The following is an 11,222-nucleotide window of genomic DNA, read 5'->3' as shown; positions in this document are numbered from 1 at the left end:
CACTCAGCTGATCTGTCCAGATAGTAAAGGAGAGGTGACGCTGAGCAGGAAAGACAGAAACTGGGGCAAGCAAAGCCACAGAAAGGCGAGGAGGCACATGTTTGCTCAACAGACCCAGGCAGCTGCAGAGCTTGAAAAATGCATTGGCGTTCACCTTCAGGGGAAGTGTGAGACTTGCTTGCCACAGGCAACTCTTCCTGGCCCCGAGGAGCATGGGAGCTTTGGCCATGCGAGGACTGTTTTGGAGTCAGGGTGAGTCTCTCAGATGTCCTCTGCTGCCTGCCACCAGCGGGCCTACTATAGTTTGTCTTGTGTCCTCTGCACCGGCTTCTGCTTTCCTGGGGGCCTCAGCTGCCCTGAAAACCTTGCAGTTTGGGTCAGCACGCTCTCCGTCTGCTATCCTGTACTCTATGATGGGGGGGCCTGTGGCATTAGCTGAAGTGGTGCTAATAGGTTCTAGATCCATTTCTGCAAAAGCCAGTGGAAGAGGAAAATGAATGAGATCTGATCTGTGGGCTTCATTTAGAGTCCAGAGGAAGGTTTCCTGTCAACTTCATTTATCTCAGTGTGCTTTGAACCAGCCTGCAGAATTGTAGAGCTGGGCTGTGATGTCCTACTCAGCAATACAAGCCCTCTCTAGCTTTGAGGAACCTCCAGTGCAGAAAAGCAGCTCAACACATGGTCCCTTGGCACTGTGTGTGTCAACTCCCAGCTGGCTAAATCCCTCAAACTGAGCGCTTTGGTCCCAATAGTTGGGATTTCCTTGTGCTATGCAGTCAGCTGCCAGGCCTGGGTAGGTAGCAGAAAGACATGCCTGTGGCAAAACTGATGAGCGGTAGAGGGCTTCTGTGTCTCTCTGGGTAGTGACATCATTTGGGGATCTTGGCTGCTTCACTTTGGGGAGGAATATTTGGAGAGAACCGGGTATTGCCAGGGCAGTGCAGGAGCCTGAGTGGCCGGTCCCAGGTGTTCTTCTAGTGTCATCATCAATGAGAGATGCAGAAGTGGCAGCAGAAGGTCCCGTGGCTGTGACTAAAATGGCCAGGCCTGAAAATAGAAGATACCAGTTTCAGTCCCCGTCTCATAAGAAAAGGTCTAAGAATTTCAGCAGGTGACTCCAGTGAAAACCTTCCAGTTCATCCTGGGAACAAGGAGCAAGTGAAATGAAGGGAAAGCAGCATCCTCCTTCAAGGCTTTTCTTAGGATTTGCATCCTTGAGTGTTCTTCACCCGAGTGGCATCTGTAGTGCAGTAGATGGCATTTTCCCCTCTGAGTTCATGCTGAATCAACGTCCCCACCTTGTGCTGGACTGCAACCCTGCTGCAGGGAGTGGCATCTCCCTAGTGAGAGGCAAAGGAAGGAGCCTGACCAGCAGCAGTTGTTAAAGATCCCATGGCACTATACAGAAACCAGGGCGTTAACAAATACCAAATGCCAGTGCAGGAGATGGCATTCTGCCACTTGCTATAAATTAAAATGGATATGCCTCTTTTTTGCTGCGTGTCCAGAAGTGCAGGGCAGCATTCGTATGTGGTGCTAAACAACATCTACCTCAAAGATGCCTGCATTTCAGTGGTGGGGGGAGCCATGTAGCTAATCTAGCCTTCTAGTGATACAGCTCCCCCATTGCCATAGCACTTGGAGTGCTTGGGGGTGCAGCGTGTGGTCGGACGGCAGGGTGTTACTTGTCTCATCACTTTACTGGAGTTCTTTGGTGTTCCTGTATTTCGTGTGGATGCTGTGGCATACACCTCAGGTTTTCTCTCAAATCATCACTTATCAGTTATCACACACTTGCTTCTGTTGACAGCAGTAAAGGCTTGGATGCTTTCTGAGTGGTGGTTTCAGTTGAGCAAGACACTTAACCTCTCGTGAGATAATGCACCTCATTCTGTGGCAAATGCAGTATGTAAGCAGTCGTTTATCTTAATTGATGGCAATGCACAAATCAGAAAGGCAAAGTATAATATTGAAATAACAGAGCCCTGTTTCCAGGCTGCAGTCAAGCTGCTGATCTTTGGCCAGTGTAGCACTGAAGCAAGCTTGCTCAGCCTGTGCTTGTGGGGACCTTATTACATTTGTATAGTACAGTGCTAGCTAGCACCCTGGAGCCTCATAGGGACTGTAATAGTAATGCTGACTAAGCAGCCCACAGCCCATTATCATGCACAGATTTTGCTTTTTCTTCTGGGTTTCACAGGGTTGGATATGTTTCCTTTTTGGACTGCTCTGCTGTTTTACAGCCCAACTTCTGCACAGGCCCAGTGCTGTACAGGGAGCCTGTAGCAGGCCCATGAGGTGAATGGAGATCTCCACAATCCTAGTCCTGTGCCTGAACTGCACCTTGTCCCTTCATCACCGCTCCAGGCTAGCAGAGGTGTCCATGGACTTCAGCCTCTGCAGGCTGCCCTCCTGTCTCTGCTCTCCTCCCCAGTGCTTTCCCCTACACTGCTACTGGAGGAATTGTCACCATCGGGCCAGTCCTAGGACCCTGTTGACCCCCAGCATTCCCACTCTGAAAGACTGGGTGCTTTATGAGTAAAGCTTGTGGCGGCCTGGGGAGAGAGTTGGGCTGCTGCAAAGTGTCCAAGAGTGACACTGGCACCCAACCTGTGACCGCTTTTTGGGAGATTCCCACAGCCCAAGCTGCACTAATTGCTTTGCAGTGCCCCTTATTAAAGGCTGTTTGTTGTAACAGGAGGCTTTAAGCTCCTGAGCCCCTTCCCAGGGGGGCCTGCGGCCGCCCTGGGGTCCACAGGCCCTGGTAGGTGGAGTCAAGGTCATAGAGGAGCCTAAGCCAGTGATTTGTGCCATTTTAGAATCATACAATCACAGAAAATTAGGGTTGGAAGGGACCTCAGGAGGTCACCTAGCCCAACCCCCTTCTCAAAGCAGGACCATCCTATGCCAGAGCTTTGTCTACCCAGATCTTAAAAACCTCTAGGGATGGAGTTTCTACCACCTCTCTGGGTAACCTCTTCCAATGCTTTGCTACCCTCCTAGTAAGAAATTGTCTCCTAATATCAACCTAAATTTCCCTTGCTGCAACTTGCTCTGTCATCTGCCACCACTGAGAGCAGTCCAGCTCCATCCTCTTTGTAACTACCCTTCAGGTAGTTGAAGGCTGCTATTAAATGCCCCCTTGGTCTTCTCTTCTCCAGACTAAATAAGCCCCGTTCCCTCAGCCTCTTTTCATAAGCCATGTACCTAAGCCCCCTAACCATTTTCCTTGCCCATCTTGTCCCCCTCTTGTATAGACTACCTTTGGACTCGCACGTGCTCGTCAGCATACTCTTCCCATGCCCTTTCTGTTAAGCCTCTGAGCATGGCTGACAGCCTAATTGATGTGCAAGAGCTGTGATGGGAGGCCAGAGACCAAGTTAGCTGAGGTGGAGCATAGGGACAGCAGATGCCTTTGATTTCCCATTGAATTTGGCCCTGAGACTCCCACCAGCCTTGAAACATGAGGCTTGCAGGAGCTCCAGTTTTTGCCAGCAAAGCACACAGCTTAGCCCAAGCCTCAAACCTCACTCTGCTCCTTCCAGATTTAAACGCATGCATGGCTGTCTAATCTGCCATCCCCCCCACCAATGCAGGAGAGTGCTGTGCTGAGCAGCTGCATCCCCATCCTAAATCCCCACCCTCCAAATGTGTCTTGCAGCAGGGGAGATTTCCCAGCAGCCAGCTCCAGCGTGCTGCCCGGTACACTGCAGCTTGAGGAGGGGGGGGGGACCTTCTCCACAGAAGTGTAACACCCGAACGCTGAGGCAGCTGCGAGTCAGCAGATGCAGTTTCAATCTGCTGGCAAAGCAGCGCTGAGGTTCCTGCCACGTGGAACAGTTTCCTGACCCCGTAGGCTGCAGAGAGCTGGAGCAGATGGTTCCCATTGCCAAGCGCAGAGGCTGCTCCTCTAACAAATGCATGTGTCAAAGGGATTGAGAGTTCACAGGCCTCTCGGCCTTCTCCGTGCTCAGGCACTCACGGAGCCATTTTCCACACGAGACGGAGCACAAGGCAGTCTCTTGTTCTTCACTGGAAATGCTCTTAAGAGTTTCCTGAAGAGGAGTGGAGAGGAAGGTGGCCCAGAGCTGAGAGTGCTAGAACAGCATGGGGGGAGCTCAGCTGCCATTTCACATTGTGTGAACCTGGGAAGTCATTTAGGTACTTATAACCCATTGCTTTTATGAGACCATGGTAGTGCAGGGGCAGATGGAAACCTGGGGTAAGTGGACCTGTGCATGTAGAAAGTCCCTGGGAATCCAAGTGTTTGCTATACAGGGCGCTCTCCTTCCCTGTGAAGTCAGTAAGTGCCTCGTAGTTCAGGCAGACACGTGTGCTTCTAGGGAAGAAGGGCACAAGGTTGTTTTTAAGGGCAGTGTGTGCATGCTCAGTGCACACCTTGGCATCATCACACCTGAACCTTGGCTGTTTCTTACTGAGCGCACAGACAGAAGTGACAATTTTTGCCTGATCTGGCCCCAGAAAGTGGTCTACAGCCATGACCAAGCAGAAGTGTGTGGCTGCAGATGGCTTTAAAAGAGCCTGATCCCATGAAAATCTGAACTTTCCTTGCACAAGGGTTCAGATGAATAAGCTCCAAATCAGTGTGTTCTGTTACTTGCATCTGTGGAGCTCCCAGCCCATTCCTATTTTCGAAATGGGAGAGGGGGGAAAGGGAGCAAAGGGAATTTTGTCTGGGTTTTTTTCAGCTGGCATTGGAGGGTGGAGCAGGTGGATTGGAGCTCCTCTGAAGTGGGGGGCTCCAATTGCCTAATCTGCAGCGTTTGGGCTGGCAGGTGTGCCTGAGTGCAGAGCTTGTGCCCCACTCTGAGGATGCCACACCCTTTGTCCCTGTCCGTGCAGCTGCACCGGAGCAAGTGGCTATGGGATGCTGCAGGAACTCGGGCAGCTCTGCAAGGTTTGGAAGGGACTGTGCAACTGCCCTCTGGCTCTACCTTTGCTTGTCTCTATACTTCTGCAGAGGTCAGACCCCAGGAAGCATAGTTTGGTGCTGATGCTCCCTACCCTTTCCCTTTCCACAGCCCACTGGTACATGGCACCAAGCTATTTTGTGTTACAGCAAGGGGGCTGCAATGGGCTTCTTTTTTCATGCAGGCTCTGTGGCTACGAGTACTTTAACATCGGAGTTTTGGGGGCATACAAAGGCCAAGCAGAGTAATGGGAAGGCTCTGAGTTACTCTTTCCTCCTCCCTTTTTCTTTGTTGGCCTTGAGAGTTCACGGCTTACTCCCTTGGCTTGGCAGCCTGGGACTGGAGGGGGCCATCTAGACTGGAGTCAGAGGCGTTCTCTTTGGATGCCCGTTTCCTTAATAGAGCTAATGGAAGGGGTGGGCAAAGTGAGTCACATCTGACTGTTCTAACAGGAACCAGGCCAAATGAGAGGGGCTGATCCTGGGCAACTAAGGCCTGGGACCATCGGTCAGGTTAGAGGAGACATGGGTTGGCAGCAGTGGCTCCATTGCTGTGCTTTTCTTCTGAGTGCCCGCAGTTCAAGTCCAATGACCCTGGGTCCCGGAGACTGCAATGCTTATGGTTTTCGCAGATAGCTTTCTGGTTTTAGAGATTTTTTCCTTGCTTCTTGCATAGGCCATCATGTAGGGAAAGCTGTCTCTGTGCATTAAAGAGACCACAGGAAGTGGTCTGGGTCCCTTGAGACAGGACACCAATGACATGAAAGAGCTTCATTTTAAATAGCATACAGCTGTATGGTGGTGTATGTGCACAGATTACTGCCACCATGTGCTGGAGCTGAGAGACAAAGTGATGGTGTGGAGACATAGTGTTATTATAAGTTGATTAAACATAACTGTTCTGTCCTAAACTTATGCTTGTGAGGCCCAGATATCTTGGGTTTTGTTGCTGGCTCTTTAGAAAATCAGGTACATTGTTTGCCCTCTCTGATCCTTGGGACATGGGCAAATGAATACAAAAAAATTATAGCCTGGCTATAATTAGTTAAAAGCCTGGCTGACTTGCAGCAGCTATCCATTTGTCCAGTCTTGCACTGCAATAAGTGGAAACTAAACTTCCCTCGGTGCACTAGGGCTAAGTTACTACTGCTTAGCTTCCAGTTACCACTGGGTAACAGTAGGCACATACACAGTTACCATGTCAGCTGTTCTGCAGTAAATCCATGCCCTTTTTTTAACTGACTGAATTTATTCCTTTGTACATACTCTCAGTTTTCCCATCGGTACAATGAGGGCTATGAGAGCTTGTACTGTATTAGGGCTTTCTGAATGTTTTTTTAAAATGCTTTGCTTTGTTACTAAAACATGACTTAAGCTTTTCTCTTTTCCACCCTTCTTTTTCGTTGGCACATGTGCCTGGGATTTCTTGTCCCCATCTGGTCTGGATGCTTTAATGAGGGTGGATTTGAGTTATTTTACTGGAAGTCATCCCCTATATTTACTTTTGCATCCTTTGGGGTGGAAGAAGCAGTGACTCGTTATTCGGATTGAAACCCAAGCCTCATCCACGTTGTGTTGTGCCTTGTGAAGTCAGCTACGTGGCTACGAAGCTGGTGTAGGAGCTCTAGCCCTCATCAGCGGAGAACTAATACAACAGCAACCTACACCCAACGTTATGCAGGCAGATGTGATGGTGCTAGGTTTGTGGCAAAGAAGGCCTCAGGCCTAGTGACCCGAGCCATCCGTTTTCTAAGAATTGGGATTCCTGGGTTTGGGTCCTAAGTTGGCACTAACTTGCTGTGTTTTATTGGGCAAATTACATCAGCTTTCTGTTTCTGAGTTTCCCCATGTGTTAAATATAGGTATTAATCTTGGCTTACCTAACTGGTACAGAGGGAGGCCATGAGGATTACTGAATGTTTGTAGAGTGCTTTGATACCATCAGATGGAAGACAACAGCTTGCTTAATGGATTCTGAATTTTATTTCTGTTTTTCAGCTCTGAAGAGATCTTTTGAGGTCGAGGAGGTCGACCAGCCTTCAAATTCCTCCACTCCACAAAGACGAACCCCAAACCCTCTCCTCAGGTCTGCTGTCTCCAGCTCCACGCAGAAATTCCAGGATCTCGGTGCCCGAAATTCAGAACCAGCTGCCAGACATGGAGAGTCGCCAGGTCAGAGGTCACCCAAGTCCTCCCTGAGGAGAGTGGAGCTTGCTGGACCCAAACTCCCTGAGCCGGTGTCCAGAAGAACAGAAATCTCCATCGATATCTCATCCAAGCAAGTGGAGAATTCCACTTCGGGGCTCTCAAGGTTTGGCCTCAAGCGAGCAGAGGTGCTGGGGCACAAACCTCCTGAGCCTACGCCAAGAAGGACTGAAATCACTCTAGGCAAGTCCCAGGAGCCGTCTCTCCGGAGGATGGAAGCCCCCACCTCAAAGATCCCAGAGATGCCTCAGCGGAGAGCTGACACCACCCCCGTGCCCGATGTCGCCACCAAGCGAGTAGAAATCCAGGTAGCGAAGGCTGCAGAGGTCCCAACCCCACCAGTCCGGCAGATGGAGAATTTGGAGCCTTCCTTGACCAGTCAGCCTCTCCAGCCAGAAGCAAAGCCACAACCAGTAATGGCTGAGCATCCACCAAAGAGCGAAGAAGGTAAGTAGATCCCTGGGAAGATGGTTGTGTAACATGGTGCTAAATGCACGTGTTTGTTCTCTAGCTGTCCCTCTAGGAAGATAAGAGCCTTCTAGTTGTCCCTCTCTCAGCCTGTGTGGCAAGGTTGAGTGGTTTTGGTGCTGAGGCTTCTGCTTTCCATACTGCCGGGTAACTAAACACAGTTCTGGCACAGGTGACTCTGTTGGGGATGTTAAAACTGCCAGTGGCCCTGCAGTACGGTACCATGAGGCTGCACATCCTGCATCAGGTAGAAAGAGAAAATGGCGAAGGTCCACTTGCCCTCAGCTGCCTGGAAGAAGGGACACTTCTGACTCTACTAGTCCTAGTTTTCAGCTCATCTGCCTTGCCAGAGTCTCTGTGTGAAAAACCTTTGGCCCATTGCGGTGATGTGGTTGGAGGGCGCCTGCCATCCACATTACCTGCTGTTTCATTTTGTTGCTAATGGCTGTGCATTATGTCAATATTTATTGTCATGCTGAGGCAAAAACCAGCCTCTCAATTAGCAGAAATCAAGATCTCTCTCCTTCTGGTTCTGGGAGCAAGAGACTAAAAACCGTGTCATGGACTGGAGCCACTATTCAGCTGGAGCCCTGTTTTATATTAGCACTGTTGTGTTTTCAGTTAATCCTGCATTAGACATTAAAGCCAGCTGCCCTCCCCCACCAGGACTGAAGCCTTCATTTTTTTTCCCCCCTTTTAAATGAGACTTCTTTTCCAGCTCTTTAATTATTTTTCCATTCCCCATCATTGAATCCTTCCCTCCTCTGCTAGGTGCAGCATTTGTGTCTGAGGCCATAACCTCCCCTCCCCACCCTGCTCCTTGCCACGACACACAAATGTCTTTTGTATTAATTATGGGGTGGAGTGTTGCTGCTGAAACTGGACCCTGGGAGGTCTTTGCTAGGCCGCTGAGTTAAACAGCCCTTCCCATCCCCTCCCCTTCACTCCCTAGCCCAGCTGGGAGTTGACCAGTCTTCCTTGCAAGGCAGTTTGGGGCCTTTGCAGCTCTTTTCTTAGTTGCTTTGTTAGCTCTGAACAGCGGTTGAAGATGACTGGTGCTGAGGGTAGTCACTTTCCTCCTCTCCTTCTGGCCATGTGGACTCTGCAAGCGGCATCCAAGCTTCCTGCTGTGTTTGCCATTACCCCTCTGGAGCTTCTGCATCTTCCCTGCTCGGTGTCTTCCAGCCAGGCCGGTTGCCTTCAGAGGCTTGTTAGAGTAGTTTTGCTTGGGGAATGCTGGCCTCTAGTTGCACTTGATCAAGTGGGAAACACCACTTCCTCCTCTCCTCTTCTGGCACTGGCAGCTGGACCCTCTAGTCACTGCTATGTTGGGGCTTAGGAGATGGGCGGTGGCTTTTTAGGGTGGCATTAGCACTTGACTAGGCTGCCTCCTGCTCAAAAGTTTCCACAGAAAAGGAAACTACGTTGTCCAATGAAGAAGCTATATTGGGCCCATCTGTTCCTCCGGCATAGGTCTCAGCTGTGATGTACCATCTGTGGAAGAAAAATCCTATGGTCTCATGCAGATCTCTCTGTGCCTACTGATTGGGTCTTCCTGCGTCTTGAAGTACTTCTTGAAACTTGCTGCCTATAACCCTCCCCGTGACTTGTGGGATACTGTGGCCTCTAAAAAGGCTTCTCTCCCCATCCTAGTGCCCAGAGAGAGCGTTGAAGGGAGTCTTTTGTATATGTGAAGGCAGGTGGGGGAGTTGGTCTCTGTCAGCAGGATTGCAGCAGGGGATCAGGGAGTGGTGCCCTGTTGTAGCTGATCTTGTTGGTAGTGGCAGGTTCACAGCCCCATTGAAAAGCAGGCTCAGAGTACATCAAGTTGGCCCCCCGTGGCTGAGGTGTCAAAAGAAGCCATGCTTCCATCACAAGTAACTTGCCCCAGGTCAAATGGGAGGGTTTATTATAAAAATATATCTCTTATATATACATAAAATTATATATATATACACCCTCTTAGTCATAAACCAAAAAGGAAAATCATAAACTCGATATACTATACGCACCCGTACAAAGACCCGCTGGGTTCCCGAAACCATTACAATATGTGCACCCATGCACTCGCACCCAAGTCCACTGGTCTTTCAGACCTGACACCATAGTCTCTTCATCCCCACCCCCGTTACAGGGTTACAAGTGTTAGTTCATCCGTTGTCTGTGTCCCTGTCACTACAGCTCCCGCTGGAGAACTTGCTGCTGCTGTCCTCGGATCCAGTCTTCTCTGCTTCCCCTCCACTGTCATGCTTTCCCGCTGTGGGGAGGTTGGAAGATCCTGTGCCAAGTGTCTCCCTGGCAGGCGCCCCAGGTCAGATGGGGAGTCAGTTACAAAGCTGGGATTAGACCGTAGTCTTGTCCCCTCCTCTCCAAGACTTGCAGCACTGGTGAAGAAGAACTAGTGATGCCCCTTTACCTTGTGGGCTTGTACCATTTTAGAAAGAAAGGAAAATCCCCCAGGACAGCTGCAGTCAGGTCAGTAGACAGTCTCCAACTGCGCACAGCTGAGCAAAATCTCAGAAATGAGTGCAATCCAACCCACTTTGGGTTTAGCATAACATGAGTAATCCCCTCAAAGACCATCCACTCAGCTGGATGCTTGGTGAGCCTGATCCTGTCAAATACAACGCACTTTCAAGGAGGTGTAGATGATCCTCTTCTCTCACTGATGCTGATCTCAGCACCGCACAGAATCGGGCCCTTTGCTGGGGCCTGGAGACAGAACCTAAGCTGCTGAATCCCCGGACAGCTGCCTGTCAGAAGGGATATCTTTGAACCAAAGGAAGCTCCCGAATCCTGGGACAGCTGCTGAGGATGAGGTTTGCACAATGGCACAGCTGTCTGGGGTAAGATTTACAGAACAAGACAGCCGTGCTCCCTCGTCTCATACAAAAGAGGCTTTCAGTCCCCGAGCGACCCTGTGTCCAATGGAAGAGCCAAGAAGCAGAGTCAAAAGGCTAAGAAAGGGTCTTCTTCCTTATCCCCCCCTTCTCAGCTCAGATTTACAGCCTAGAAGCTAGCAAAACAAACCCTCTGCTCCCCCTGCAGCCTCCAGCTGCCCTTCCTCTGCCAGCAGATGAAAGCTGCCTGCGAAACTGCTGCTTCCTTGGCTGCTTTCAGTCGGAGCCCGTTCTGCGGTATCGTATCCCATTTGCTTCACTATATCTGCACCAGTGAGTGCAGACAAAGAAAGACCCCTCCATCCGTGGTCTGTGACACTGCCCATCATTTGTCCTGCTTGGCTGTCAGTCTCCTGCCACATTAGGGGAAAAGGGCCCTGATCAGCACTTGGCTTCCTGAGCATGATCCAGGGGAGTAGAGCAGGTGTCTGAGAAATCCCATGTTTGCTCAAGCAGAGCAGGAACTTGCAACATAGGGACTGTGAGAGTGGTGGGGTTCCCTTAATGAAAGCAGGGTACAGCGTGTGCTTCTGGGAACCCTTTTGTGGAGATGTTCAACTTAACCCTTCTTCACACAGTTTGTCAGGTGGGGGCAGAGAATGCCTGGGGTGAGGGTAGAAAGAGAAAGGAGTTGCCTTTTGGAGATTGCCCTACTACTTGATTTTAAAAGCCTGTCATTTCCACTGACTACCATTTTGCATGGTCCAAGACTTCCTGGC

The 11,222-nt window shown here is 50.3% G+C and overlaps 1 protein-coding gene across 2 annotated transcripts in view; it reads left to right on the top strand.

Annotated features, from left to right (window-relative positions):
• Positions 1-11,222, top strand: part of SEPT9 (septin 9) — a 245,154-nt gene that overhangs the window by 134,299 nt on the left and 99,633 nt on the right. For both annotated transcript variants that reach the window (XM_019542692.1, XM_019542693.1), the window contains one exon: positions 6,929-7,582. In XM_019542692.1, the coding sequence (XP_019398237.1) occupies positions 6,929-7,582 (654 nt within the window). The remainder of the gene's footprint in view (positions 1-6,928; positions 7,583-11,222) is intronic.

The sequence above is a fragment of the Crocodylus porosus genome, unplaced genomic scaffold (assembly GCF_001723895.1).
Source record: "Crocodylus porosus isolate Cpor-Errol unplaced genomic scaffold, CroPor_comp1, whole genome shotgun sequence".
Classification (NCBI taxonomy): Eukaryota; Metazoa; Chordata; order Crocodylia; family Crocodylidae; genus Crocodylus; species Crocodylus porosus.
This window is presented reverse-complemented; position numbering and strand designations above follow the sequence as displayed.